At 35.4% G+C, this 15,579-nt stretch overlaps 1 protein-coding gene across 2 annotated transcripts in view; it reads right to left on the bottom strand.

The window, feature by feature from the left end:
• The window catches only part of Specc1l (sperm antigen with calponin homology and coiled-coil domains 1 like), a 143,303-nt gene that overhangs the window by 27,312 nt on the left and 100,412 nt on the right, over positions 1-15,579 (bottom strand). For both annotated transcript variants that reach the window (XM_027923357.3, XM_071617455.1), the window contains exon 13: positions 13,809-13,911. In XM_027923357.3, the coding sequence (XP_027779158.1) occupies positions 13,809-13,911 (103 nt within the window). The remainder of the gene's footprint in view (positions 1-13,808; positions 13,912-15,579) is intronic.

The raw sequence follows: 15,579 nt of genomic DNA, 5'->3' as shown, positions 1-15,579 counted from the left end.
ACTAGGTGAGACCCTGCCTCTAAATAAAATATAAAAAGGGCTGGGGATATGGCTCAGTGGTTAAGTGTCCCTGGGTTCAATTCCTGGTACTCATCCCCCCAGAAACAAAAGTTTAAATTAGACATTCTGTATTGATTAGTATTAGTAATACTGTTGATGCTGTAATAGTTTCTCATTGTGGTTTTAATTTGTATTTCCCTGATAATTAATGATGTTGAGTACTTTTTCAGCTGTTCATTAGCCTTTAGATATACTTGTTTAAATGAAATACTCATGAAGTGTTCTTACTGAGTAATGTAAACCCTCCAACTTTGTTTTCCACAATTGCCTTAGTTATACAGCCCTGTGTATTTCCATATAATTTTAAAATTAACTTGTCAATTTCAATTAGAAAAAGAAAACTGATAATATTCTTTTTTTAAATATTTATTTTTTAGTTGTATACAATACCTTTATTTTATTTATTTTTATGTGGTGTTGAGGATAGAACCCAGGGCCCCACGCATGCTAGGCGAGCGCTCTACTACTGAGCCACAACCCCCGCCTCATGAAAACTGTTAATATTCTGATTGGGATATGTTTATCTATATTTCCAATCAATGAATTTGGCATGTCATGCCATTTACTCAGTCTGCTTTAATTTTTTACAATGACAGTTATGTTTTTCTTTGTTATATAAATTTTTCATTAGCATTCTTAAGTATTTTATTTTTTAATGTGCTAATGAAATTTAGTCTTTAAAATTTTATTAAGTTGTTTGCTATTAATTCTAATAATTTACCTACAGCTTTGTTACAATTCTCTACATAATAATGATGTCTGCAAATAAAGAAATTCTTTCTCTCTCTCTCTCTCTCTCCCTTCTTCCTTTCTTTCTCATCATTGTATCTTTTATTTCTCTTCCTGCCTTACTTCCCTGGCTAAGACTTTCAATATAATTTTGAATAGATGTAATGACAGCAGTCTTGTCTCATTCCTCATCTCTGGAAGAAACCTTTTTATGTATACTTATAATTCACCAGTAAAAAAAACTATTACATGTAAATGAATAGAAGAAAGACCAGAAATGTGGAGGAAAGTAACAGGGGGAGGGAGGAGGAGAGGCAAAGAGTAAGTATTAGGGAATGAATGGGAGCAAAGTGTGTTATGCACATGGCACAATGAACCTGGCATCATGTATAATTATACTGAACTAAATAAAGACATTTTAAAAATAAAAAGAAGCCAGGCATTGTGATGCATACCTGTAATTCCAGTGACTTTGGAGGTTAAGACAGGAGGATCACAAATTCAAAGCCAGCCTCAGCAACTTAGCGAAATCCTGTCTCAAAAATTAAAAGGGCTAGGAATATAGCTCATTGGTTAAGGGTTCCTGGGTTCAATCCCTGGTACCAAAGATAAAATAAATAATGAAAAAGAAAATTAAAACCTAAAAAAAAAGCAAATTTTGAAGAAGGCACCACTAAGCTTAATGTCCACTATTTTTTTTTTAAAGAGAGAGAGAGAGAATTTTTTAATATTTATTTTTCAGTTTTCGGTGGACACAACATTTTTATTTTATTTTTATGAGGTGCTGAGGATCGAACCCAGTGCCCCGTGCATGCCAGGTGAGCGCATTACCATGTGAGCCACATCCCTAGCCCTAAAATTTGCTTTTTAAAGATAATCTTTATTAAAACAAGGAAATTACCTGCTATTCCTAGTTTGTTAGAAATTTGGTATATTGTTGTTTTAATATTGAACAGGTGTTAATTTTTGTCAAATGCTTTTTCTCCAACTACATATAGATGTTTTTCCTCCCTTCATTTTGAGAATTTAAAGGATTTTAAACCATCTAAATTTTTTGAGATTGTTCTAAGGCTTGGACTATGCCCAATTTTGATAAATATTTTGTGGTCAATGGGAAGGAATGTGTGATCTGCAGTGTTTTATAGCTGTCAGAATGAATTAGTTAAGAGCATCTTCTCTCGCTCTACTAAATTTCTGAGAGAAGTGTTAGAATCTCTAAATATGCATGTCTATTTCTTCTCTTTGCTATGACAGTTTTGCTTTATGTTTTATGGGGCTATGTTATTTGGTGAATATGAATTTATGACATGCTATAAGTGCCTGTAAAGTCTTATTGGTCAGTATAAGATTTCCAAGTCTTTTTTTTCCAAGATTGCCTTGATTACTGTTATTGTTTTGATTCTTTTATTGCTATGAAATATCCATTTTTATCTCTAGTAACATTTCCTTTTTTTTTGTTGCTGCTGCTGTTGTTGTTCTGGGAACTAAACCCAGGGGCACTCTACCACTAAACTACATCCCCATACTGACTTATTGAGACAGTCTCAGTAAGTCATGTCAACCTTGTGATCCTTCTGCCTCAGCTTCCTGAGTGGCTGGGATTACAGGCATGTGCCACCACATGCGGCTTTAGTGATAAGTCTTTCTGTGAAACATTTGTTCTCTGGACATTAGTATAGCGCCCCCAGCCTTCTTTTGGTTTGTGTTTGCACAGTATATATTTTCTCGCTTTTATACTTTCAGTTTTTCCATTTCAAATCAGTGTCTTCTATACAAAACATGGTTGGGTTTGCTTTTTTGTGTTTTTTTTTTTCCTTTTCATTGGTGCATTATAATTATACATAACAGTGGGATTTGTTATAATATATTCATACATGCACACAATAAGGCAATATAATTTGATCAACTTCATGCCCCAGTAACTCCCCTTGCCATCCCCTCCCTCCCCCTGATCCTCTTCTTCTATTCTACTCGTCTCCCTTCTATTCTTTTGTAATTTGTTCTAATTAGTTATATAAGACAATAGAATGCATTTCGACACACTGTACACAAATGGAGCACAACTTCTCATTCCTCTGGCAGTACATGGTACAGAGTCACACAGAGTACAGTAATGTAATTACAGAGTACAGTAATGTAATCATACCATATACACAGGATAATGTCTGTCTCATTCTACCATCTTTCCCATCCCCACAGCCCCACCCCCCTCACTACCCTCTGCACAATGCAAAATTCCTTCATTCTTCCCAGGCCCCCATTCCACTATGGATCAGTACCCACTTATCAGAGAAAATACCACACCTTCGGTTTTTTGGGATTGGCTTATTTCACTTAGCATGATGTTCTCTAGTTCCATCCATTTACCTGCAAATGCCAATATTTAATTTTTCTTTAAAGCTGAGTAATATTTGTATTTTCAATGAGACAGAGACTCATTGAGTTTCTTAGCGCCTTGCTAAATTGCTCAGGCTGGCTTTGAACTCAGCAATCCTCCTGCCTCAACCTCCCGAGCCGTGGGATTATAGGTGTGCGCCACTGTGCCCAGTCCATTTCAAGTTTTCTGAGGAATCTCCATACTTTTTTCCAAAGTGGTGAGTTTGTTGTTTTTAATCTAAAAATCTTTGTCTTTTAACTGAAATATTCAGTCCACTCACGTGCAATCTTAACATATTTGGGTTTCAATCTACAATATCTTTACTTCTTTGTTCCGTTTTGTTATGGTTTAGATATGAGGTATCCCCCAAAAGCTCATGTGTGAGACAATGCAAGAATTTTTAGAGATGAAATGATTAGATAATAAGGTATGGCCTAAATCAGTGAATTAGTACACTGATATGGGTTAACTGGGTGGTTAACTACAGGCAGGCAGGGTATTGCTGGAGGAGACAGATCATGGGGGGAGCATGCCTTTGGGTTTTTATTTTGCTCCTTGGTGAGCAGAACCCTCTCTCTGCTTCTTCATTGCCATGTCTTGAACTGCTTTCCTCTCCCATGCCCTTCTGCCACGGGCCCAGAGCTATGGAGCTGGATGTCTGTCTATGGACTAAGACCTCTGAAACCATGAACCAAAATAAACTTTTCCTCCTCTATGTTTTCTTTGTCACATCTTTTGGTCACAGAGACGAAAAGGCAGACTAAAATATTTTTCTTTCCTTTCCTGCCTTCTTTGGGATTAGTCAAGTATTACTGATATTCCCTTTCCTGTTGCTGTTAGCCTCTTTCCATCCTTTTGTTTTTTGGTTTTGGGGAACAGGGATTGAACCCAGGGGAAATTGACCACTGAGCCACATCCCCAGCCCTAGTTTGCATTTTATTTAGAGACAGGTTATCACTGAGTTGTTTAGCTCCTTGCTTTTGCTGAGGCTGTCTTTGATTTTATGACCTCTTGCCTCAGCCTCCTGAGCAGCTGCGATTACAGGCATGTGTCACTACACCTGGCCTAGTCTCTTTCTATTATTTTATTCTTGTTTTAGTGTCACCAGTATATAATTCTCTAGCATCCACATTTTAAAAAAGTAGAAAGATAATATAATATTAATTTACCTTAAAATGTTAGGAATATGAACATTTCAACAGGCAAGGTTAGTATCTTTAAAATGAGATATTTTACATTTTTTCCCCTATAAATCTTCAAATTTAGATACATTTTACAATCATGTATATCTCAACTTGAACAAGCCACATTTTTTTCTTTTTCTTTTTGGGTGCTGGGGATTGAACTCAGGGCCTTGTGTATACTAAGCATACAATCTACTACTGAGTCACACCCCCAAAAGTGCCTAGACAAGTCACATTTTAAGTGATCAATAATCACATGCATCCAATGGTGACAATCAGATAGTGCAACCCTAGAGATTTATAGTGTGTAACCCTTACATTATCTATAATACAATAATCATTTCATAGCTTTCTGGACAATTCGAAGATCTTACAATATGTTAACTATATTTATTGTCCCCTTCCCAACCTTTTGAGAAATTCTGTCTTACATTTTAAACTTACCTACATCTTTAAACAAGACTTCTTTTGGGGCGGGAGGCGGGGGAGATTGAACCCAGAGGCACTTAACCACTGAGCCATATCCCCAACCCTTTTTATTTTGAGACAGGGTCTTGCTTAGTTGCTTGGGGCCTGAATTTTAGGGCCTAAACTGCTCAGGCTGGCCTTGAACTTATCATTCTCCTGCCTCAGTCTTCTGAGCTGCTAGGATTAACAGGTGTTTACAACCACAACTGGCTAAACACATTTCGATTGTACTGCAGTCAATAATCATTCATATATGTGTGTGTGTGTGTGTATGTGTATATATATATACACACACAGATATTTTTAGTTATAGATAGACAAAATACTTTTATTTTATTTATTTATTTTTTATGTGGTACTAAGGATCGAACCCAGTGCCTCACATGTGCTAGGCAAATGCTCTACCACTGAGCCACAACTCCAGTCCAATAATCATTTATAATGACTGACCCATATATTTACTTCATTCATTGGTTTTATTCCTTTTTTTGTGTGCGGGGGAGGGGGTGGTAACCAGGGATTGAACCCAGGGGTACCTAACCACTGAGTCACATCCCCAGCCCTTTTTGAACTTTTATTTAGAGATCAGGTTTCACTGAGTTGCTTAGGGCTTCACTAAATTGCTGAGGCTGCCTTTGTACTTATGATCCTTTTGCCTCAGCCTCCCAAGCCACTAGGATTACAGTATGCGCCAATGGACCCGGCTCATTTTATTCTTTCTTCAAGTTTTGCTTTGTTCTTTTTATTTTTTAATTTTTTAAGCTTTGTTTTGCTATGCAATTATTTTCTTTCTCTTAGAATTTCCTATAATTTTTCTTTCAGAATGGGCTTGCTAGTGACAAACATTATTTCTGTTGATTTGTTGATAAATCAGCTGCCAATTTATTATTCATCTGAAACTACTATCTTTTTCCCTCTAGCAATTTTAAGATTCTCTCATTGTCTTTGATTTTTAACACTTTTATTATAACATTCCGAAGCCCATCTTCTGTCCTTCTAGTACTTCAGTTACACATGTACAAAGGATTCTGCTGTATCCTATACATCCACTAGATGTTTTTCATTCTTTCATTTCTCAATGCTTTATTATGGACAATTTTTACTCATCATTCTTTCGAATTCACAAATCTTTTCTGCGTTTAGTGTGCCATTAAATATATATTGGAGTTCTCAATTCAAGCTTCTTTATTTTTTAGTTCTAAAATCTCCATTTGATTCCACTAAACAGATCCTAATTATTTGCTAAAACTTACTTTTCTGAACACATGAATCAGTTATTTTAAAGGCCTAACAGTCTCAGTACCTACATCAAGACTACCAAAAGTTATTTTCCTATTACTCATTATTTCTCTAGATTTTGTCATTTGACACTGTTTACTGGCATGTCTGGTATTTCTTTCTTTTTTTTTTTTTAATTTTTTTTTTCAATAGTTGATGGACCTTTATTTTATTCATTTCTTTATATATGGTACTGAGAATCAAACCCAGTGCCTCACACATGCTAGGCAAGCACTCTACCACTGAGCCACAACCCCAGCCCTATGTCTGGTATTTCTGATGGAATGTGAGACACAAAGAATGCAAGGAGTTAGACTGGTGTCTTCTCCCTCCAGTGAGGTTCTAAGTTTCTAATACGGCAGGCTGATCACCTTTATTCAACAGGTGAGAGTTCTGAATCTGAATTTCAAACTGAAAACTTCCTTTATTTGCAGCATGTAGCCCCTTTGAACTCTCAAGTGAAAACAGTGTTTTCCAGAGTTGTTCTTCTTTGGCCAACCTTGACATCTAATTTTGGCACCAGGTACAGTGAAACCAAAAGCTCTGCTTAAATTTTTGGTCTCTTGGCTTTCTACTGAATTTCTCTTTCTGCCCCACACATCTTAGCATATGAAAAATCCTTTGACAGCAAAGATAAGTCAAATGTGGAGTTCACTACCCTCAGGTTGTCTTTCGCCTGGGCTAAAACAAACCTCGGCTTATCTTAGTGCACTGAATTCAAATTTTAGACACCTTGTTCAGAGATTCTAAAACAAACACTGGACCTCTGCTTTTTGTATGCCAGGAGTTGGTAAATACCTCAAGGGGAAAAACAGGGATAAATATGAGGCTCGACTCAATGTGTTTTTTCTCTATAATTCTGGCTCCTGCTAAATTTGTCCTGGTTGCTTTGGTTAGTCTCCAATGTCTCTGGAGATATTTATTCTTTGTAATTTAAACAGTTTTTACAGTAGTCTCAGCAAAGATCTGGTCTGATATTCTATCATAACCATGAACAGAAGTCTATATTGACTTTTAATTACTGATGTGTATTTTACTGACTACCCCATAAGCTTCTTGACTACTTTTATACCCTAATTTCTGTTTGACCACTCAGCATATTATCTGGAACAGAGCTTACTCTGTAATTAACAAACTAACTTTTATATTAGGTAAAAAATGCTCAAATGCAAGAAAAGCATTGTAGACAAAAAGATGACTTCTAAACCATGAAGCCCATCAATTCTTCTAATTTCACTAATCTCCACCAAGAAAAGGCCAATCTTTCCCTTTTTGGCCCATGCACTTAATGAAACACATCCCTCAATAAAACTAAATTCTCAATGCTTATCTGAGATTAAATTACCTCAGGCAGTGCTAAAATCTTTTGTTCGTTTATTAAAACTATTTTGTACTAGATTAAGTGATTTAATTATCCTTTGGATTTAACTAATCCATTTCTAGGTCTGGCATTTTATCAGAAAACAATGAGATTTTTCATTCAAAATGATGCTTTCTCAAATTAACCTTTAGAGGCTTCTTGATTGTCTGAGTTAGGCGTTTCCAGAACAAGAAAGAATGCTATAATAGAGGCTATTAAGTATAAAACTCAAAACCAAAGAAAAGTTTACTGAAAATATAGATTATTTTCTCTATTACCCACTTGTTTACTTTTGCATTATTAATCTTATACCATCAACCTCTAATCAAACAGCTAAAAGTATTAAAAGTGGTTTCTTCTGGGAAGCAATTTCAGAGGTAAGGAAATAGGACAGTAGATTGCCAATTCTCACAATGGCATTTGAGAATTTATTAGAGTGAATTCCATACTTAAATTAAAATTTAAAACATAATTGTGTACAAACTGAGGCAGTGATTAAAAAAAAAAAAGATTCAAACCCTTGAAGCTATAGTTCTGGAAGCTGATTACGTAATGCCCTGAACTCAAAATGTAGATGGACTCACAATGTAGATTTGAGGCAGTCATTTATCCTTGTGGGGGTTTCTACCCCACATTTGTAAATGTGACAATAAATCAGAACATCAAGGCCCTTTCAACACTAATATTCTAGTATTCCTAAAACATCAGTGATTAATAAATGGCAGTACACAATTTATAAGAAAGATGTATTTGTTAGATAAAAGGCAAACTCACAAGGGCTTGTTTTGTAATGGATGGTTAATGAAATTACAGTGATCAGCACAGTAATTTTAGGATGACTCCTAAAAGAGTTAGTCAAAGAAGATATGGGTATTAGGGAATCTATCTCTGTTGATTAGACAGCTTCTTTGACATAAAACATGCATGGTCCAAACAGTAATGATATATTTGAGGCCTGTGAGAGCAGTGTGTGCTAAGTGTCACGTAACAGCTTGTGCTCCACTGAGCTAGACAAGTGTCAAAACTTGCCCTTTCCTGCAGACTGTGAGTAGATAGAGACCAAAGGCCTGAACCTAAACTGCTGGCGTCTAAGGATGGGTATGCTCATCTGTTTTTACAGCTAGACAGAAAAATGGCTCTGGCACTTCTTATTTGGCCCTTGACAGATTAAGAGTTCTAGCAGATCTGTCTTCTAGTTTAAAAAGATTATGTAAATCAGATTGTCCAATTTTAAATTACAGACCTTGAAATTAAAAAGCAAAACAAAACGGCATTGTATCTACTTTGAAAGGATAAGAACAGATATGTTTTACAAGAAATCAAGTTAATTTCCTCTCAAAAAAAGCCCTAAACCACCATTTGACCCAGCTATCTCACTCCCTGGTTTATACCCAAAGGACTTAAAATCAGCATACTACAGTGATGTAGCCACATCAAAGTTTGTAGCAGCTCAACTCACAATAGCTAAACTATGGAATCAACCTAGGTACTCTTCAACAGATGATTGAATAAAGAAAACGTGGTATACATACACAATGGAATATGACTCAGCCTTAAAGAAGAATAAAATTATGACATTTGCTGATAAATGGATGGAGCTGGAGAATATCATGCATGCTAAGCGAAGTAAGCCAATCCCTAAAACCAAAGGCCAAATGTTTTCTGATATGCGGATGCTAATTCACAATAAGGTGGGGTAGAAAGAATAGAGGTACTTTAGGTTAGACAAAGGGGAGTGAAGGGAGGGAAGGATGTGTAAGGGTAGGAAGGATAGTAGAATTAATCAGACATTATTACCCCATGTGCATATATGATTACATGACCGTATAATTCTACATCATGTACAACCAGAAGAATGAGAATTTACACTCCACTTATGTACGATGTGTCAAAATGCATTTACTGGCATATATAACTAATTAGAACAAATTTTTAAAAAGTCAAATAAACACACACACATTTTTTATTATCATTATTATTATAGAAGTGTCCACAGGAAGTATAAATGAGGGGAGCTGGGTTTGTAGGAAAGATTGCCCAATGTACACAAAGATTTTTCTTTTTGTGCAGTTAACCATCATATTTCCTCTTGCATTGCAAGTACGAAGCAAATGAAGGAAACTTAAAATTATTAATTGAAATAATTGGTTTGTGTGTACATATTTTTCAACATAATACAATGTAAGTATCTCAAGATTACAGAATCAGAATTTAAATTGGAAGGAACCAAGGGACATTAGTTAAATCATTGATTTAATGTTAGAATTATCTCTACTTAATACTCAACTTGATTCATGGCAAAGTTCTATGGTAATACTGGGGCAATACTTTAAAAATTACATGTATAGAGCTGGGGTTGTAACAGAGTGCTTGCCTAGCATGTATGAGACACTGGGTTCCATCCCTAGCACCACATTAAAAAACCTAAATAAACAAAATAAAGATATTGTGCCCATCTATAACTAAAGTATTTTTTAACAATTATGTATAAATACTTAATTTAGCATGATCTAGGAATCACTTGGGGTGCTTATAAAAACACAGATTTCAGGGCCTCACTTTACACCTCTCAAATCATAAATCTTAGGAATGGTTCTTGGGATTCTACAACACTCATCCTACAACCTTTCAAGGTTTTACAAACAAATTTAAGAAGCACTATTCTAAAATTAACTTCCAAAGTATCCTATTACCTTTTGGTATATAGGTTCAGACAGCTACTCAGCTTTGCCACATGCCAAGCCTTATGGTGGATGCCAGGCAGACAAAGACCTTTCTGAGGAGCTGACCATTTAAAAAGGAAGATAGGTATTTGCAAATTGACAACTTCAAGACCCTTGTGATAGATCCTGTGGGATCTGGGACCATAGGTAAAGTGGGTTATAAAAGAATATGCCCTGCAATATAAAAACACTCTACCCTGGACTGAGTTCAAGGAAGAACCTGGCTCTATGAGGCAAGTGAGGGCAATATATGAAGGATGAAGCTTTGTGGGACTGGAGTGGGGGCAAAAACAATTCTGCAGAGACATTGACTTTTAAGTTAAAGAACAGATACTACTCTGATGGGAGGGGTGGAGTGAGACATCAAGCCAGGGGAATAGGGGCTTTCTCAAGAATGAGGAATCAGTAACCCTATTTAGAGGCCAGATCACTCATAAGGGGTCTTGATCTTCATATGAAGGAGCTCAAACTTTAACCAAATGGCAATGGGAAAACAAATGGAGCAGCTTAAATAGAAATAATAATTTTAAAGACATTTGGCAGCTCAGTGGTAGGGTGCATGAGTACCTGGGTTCAGTCCCCCTAATATGACCCCCAAAAAAGGTATTTTTGGCAGCAGGTTAGAAGACAGGATGAGAAAATTACATATATATGTCCATGTAAAAGCTTGTACACAAAAGTTCATAGCAGCAATACACATATAAAATCCAAAAAGGAAAACAAAAAAATGCAATCCAAATGCTTATCAACTGAAGAATAGAATGGATTATTTATCCATTATGGTCTATCCAAACAACAAGATATTATTTAGCCATAAAAAAGAACAAAGCACTGATGGAGGCTACTACGGATGAATCCCGTCACAAAGGCCCATATACTATATTGTGTGATTCCAAGTACATGAAATGTCCATAATAAGTAAATCTATGGAGATAGAAAAAAGACTAGGGCAAAGAGAAAATGACCACTTGGGAGATGAAGCAGGAGGATCTCAAGTTTGAGGCCAGCAAGGGCAACTTAGCATGACCTTAGCACCAACAACAAAAGGGGTTGGAGATGTAGTTCAGTGGTAGAGTGCTTGTCTAGCATATGCATATTTTAAAACTGATAGTGGTATATACTAAATATACTAAAAAGTTAATGAAATGTACATTTTAATGGATAAATTGTATCTTATGTTGTTTACCTCAAAAAATGCTACCAAGAAAAAAACTGACTATGCAATATTTATGCTTCAGATTTCAGTTCTAAACTAAACCTGTAGCCACCAACACTGATGTTCTTGCCACTTCGCAAAGCTGAGAGTATAAGTTTCATACCTGCAACTCAGTTTTGGTATATGGAAGTATTTTAGGGTACAGTTTTGTGTCTGGCTTCTTTCATTTAGCTTTTCATAGATGCATTTTATCCCACTGAGAAAATTCTTCTTTTATTCTTAGTTTGTTTGGCATTTTTACTATGAATGGCTGTAGAACTTCGCCAAATGCTTTTTCTACTCTATTGAAATAATCATGTGGGGTTTCCCTGCTTTAATCTAATAATATGGTGTATTACAATGATAAACTTAAATGTTGAACCGATCTTGCATTTCTGCGATAAATCTCACTTGGTCATGGTAAAAAAATTTTTTTTTGATATATTATCATTATTTCATTGAGAGTTTCTGCATAAGGAATACTGATCTGTAGTTTTCTTTTCTGTATGGTGCTGGCGATTGAATTCGTGGCCTTGCACTGTAAATTGTCTTCTTTTTATTTTTTAGTAGCTGAGTATGGACAGCATGCTTTTATTTTATTTGTTTACTTTTATGAGGTGCTAAGGATTGAACTCAGTGCCCCACACATATTAGGGCAAGCACTCTGCCACTGAGCCCCAGCCCCAACACTACATTGTAATTTTCTTACGTCTCTTGTCTGGTTTTAGTTATTAGTGTTATATTGACTTTACAGAATGAGTTAGGATGTGATCTTCTCTTTGATTTTTAAAAATTTGGGAAGGACTGGTGCTAAATATTATTTAAATATTTGGAAGAATTAATTAGTGAAGCCACCTGGTAGGCTTTTTTTTTTTTTTTTGCTGAAAACTTGTTGATTACTAATCCAACCTCTTTATAGTTGTTAATTTGTCTACTTAGATTTTATTTACTCTTATTAGTTTTGACAGTTGGTGAATTTCTGGGAATTAGTACATATCATCTAGATTATCCTACTTGTAGACATACAATTTTTCACAGCATTCCCTTTTAATCCTTTTTATTTTTGTACGGTCATGATTACTGTCTCCCCTTTTATTTATTTATTTTTTGGGGGTCACTCCAGATAAAGTTTGCAAATTGTTAATCTTTTTTTTCCCCCACAAATCTTTGTTGTTTTTCTTCTTATTTTTGTTCTAGTATTTTCTTCCTCCAGCTTGCTTTGGATTTTGTTTGCTCTTCTTTTTCTACTTTCTTAAATTGGAAAGTTAAGTAACTGCTTTAAGATCTTTCTTTTTATTTAAGGTAAGGGTTCAAGACATTACATGATAATTTTTTAGGAACTGCCATATTATTTCCCATAGCAGTTATATCATTTTACATTCTGCCAATAAGGCACATAAGGCTACCTCTTCCTCCACATCTTACTAATATTATTAACCTCCTTTTAGTGAATAGAAGCTGCATATATGTAAAATGTTAGTTGCTCCTCAATAATTATTATGACTTTTCTTTATGCCCACTACAATACACTTGGCTCTTACTCCTCAATGAGCTGAAGATGACTGTTTAAAGTTATGTAAAATTTGTCCAAAAGGAACCTTCTAATGGCAGATCTTATTAATCTGTTCATCTACTACTTTATTACCTCTTTTGTAGAAACATTTTCTGAAAATGTTGCAGTTAGCTCCTTTTTGTTATTTTGTTGAGATGAAGGCTGATGTGATACAACCAAGAACACAGAATTCTGATTACCTTCTTGTGTTCACTTCTGCACATTTGTACCAAATATGATAGAATATCAGCTGCAAGCTGGGAAAAGTCTCTGTAACTAAAATCCTTTGTAAGGATACTTGGAATCTAAATTATGTTTTTTAGCAATATAAGGAATACATTTTAGAAATTTTCATTTTATGTGGAATTAGAGCTTGCTCTCCAAAGTGGTATTTTATATCACTTACAACTTGAATAGAACACTGAAAGAAATAGAGACAGACAGAAGGGGAGGAAATGGCAGGATATTACAATAGTTCAGATGTGAAATGATGAAAGCACAAAGCATAATGGGAATGGGTAAATGCCATAAAAAATAAGTAAGAGATATAAGCATGATAATTATATATTCATTTTAAGTGAAATAAGTAATTTTTACTCTTAGTCCAGAAGATATTCTCAACAAAAGCATTTAAATTGGATTTATAAAAGTACTAGAATAGCTAAATAAAATAGAAAGAATGGCTACTCTAGAAAGGTTAGAAACTTATTCCATCCAAATAATACTCTGCCAAGTTTAGATTGGACTTGAGAATATATTCTTGAAATTCAGAATAAGACTCATTTTGGATGTGCTATATGAAACAAGTTATGACAGTCTGGCACTTGGTTCAGCAATTGCTCATGCAGGACAAAAAACCCAAAACAAAAACCATATGATTACCTGATAGCCTTCCGTTTTCTTCTGACACCACTTCAACAAGGCATTCCTCTTTGATCCTCCATATTCTCTTGCCAATGCTGAGAGAGGGTCCTTCCTTTCTTCCCTGATAAGTGAAAATAAGAAACCCAAAATTTCATTATCATTTATTTGAGCACCAGAATAACAAAACATTAGTTTGCATTTTTGAACTGGATAAATAAACACATTGAGCAATACATCAATATTTCAACAGCAAAACATGTCCTTTCATTTCTTTGATTTTTATATCAATTTTTAGTTTGGTCCCACACAGACCCACAGCTGTCAGGGGTTTCTGCTTTCTGAAGGCTGGGACTCTACTCATCCCTCCAGCAAAGACTCGGTAGCAAATGAATTCACAATAGCAGGGATGTATTCCAGGATGCTCAGAAGAGTGGGGGAAACATCTTGATTCTGTAGCATCTAAAATTGTCCAGGCTGTCTTTCATTCAGTATTTTAACCATTCATTTTTATGCTTTGGTTTATTTTACTCCATTTTTGTTTCTAAACTTTTATGTCCTTAATCATCTCATCATTTTTTAAAAAATCACTTACTGTAAATACATAGGGCAAGCCTAAGCAAGGTGGAGGTTTCTAAGACATAGCTCCAGCCTTCACAGAGCTTACAACTGAGGTAAGCAGATAGGATAAAAGATGGCAATAAACATTATAAACATTTATCACTTCCATAAAATATCTCAGGTGTGTTTACTGCCATGCTGCATTTTTTTTTCTTTTTTTTTTTTTTGTTTGTTTGTTTGTTTGTTTTGAGATGATGTCAGGTTACATTGTCTAGACTGGTCTCAAACTCTTAGGCTCAAATGATCCTTCTGTAGTATACAGGTTTGCACCACCACACTCGGCAAGTTGTATACTCTTTATTGTCTGTAGACAATTACCATTCTGTGTTGCATAGAAAATTTAAGTTTCCTATGAACTCATTCAATGTCACCTTATAGAGAAAATTCATTCAATGTCACCTTACAGAACATCACTGTGCCAGTGCTGGGCAACTAATGGTGAACATAGAGTCCCTGCCACTTCAAGAAACTTGAGCTTACTATACAATGCACATATTATAGAAACTCACAGGGAAAATTCAATGGCTGGGATTGGGGATATAAGCTTGGTGGTAGAGCTCTTCCCTAGCACGCATAAGGCCCGGAGTTTGATTCCCAGCAACCCCCCCCCCCAAAAAAAAAAAAAAGCAGTGGCTTTATTTAATTCATTTAAAGAAATTCTAGTAAGGCACATTTGGCATCGTTAATTGCTTTGTAGGTACAATAAATATCTTGCCCCAGACTAGATGATGAAATAAAAAAGGTTCTGTAATCACCCCTGGTGATGGGACTGGGGAGGCATATAACCCTATTTTATACCAAATTCTTCCTTGTAGTAGCTATTCTAGAAGTAGAACAGAATACTAAGGAATATCTGGAAAAAGAGGGCTTTGTAACATACTCTTTAACAAGTAGCCTGTTCTTAAAAGATTGATCAATTTTTCTATGATTTAAGCAAAGACTCTAGCCAAATGCCCCAGGAATTCAGTACCTGAATAATGTTAGCATTATTCAGCACATTTATCCTGTCAGCATTCATCTTTTATCGTATGTTGCAAAATCAAAGAGGACATGTTTAGAATTGAAGCTCTTCCAAAAGAAAGGTGCATTGAAATAGTACCAATTTTTATTTACTTTAGAACCAAAAGTAAAACACCAAGGTTTTTTTCAATGCACAGTTAGATTGCTGCCA

This window comes from Marmota flaviventris, chromosome 1, assembly GCF_047511675.1.
Source record: "Marmota flaviventris isolate mMarFla1 chromosome 1, mMarFla1.hap1, whole genome shotgun sequence".
In the NCBI taxonomy this organism is placed as follows: Eukaryota; Metazoa; Chordata; class Mammalia; order Rodentia; family Sciuridae; genus Marmota; species Marmota flaviventris.
The sequence above is the reverse complement of the archived record's forward strand: the minus strand, read 5'-3'. Positions and strand labels throughout refer to the sequence as shown.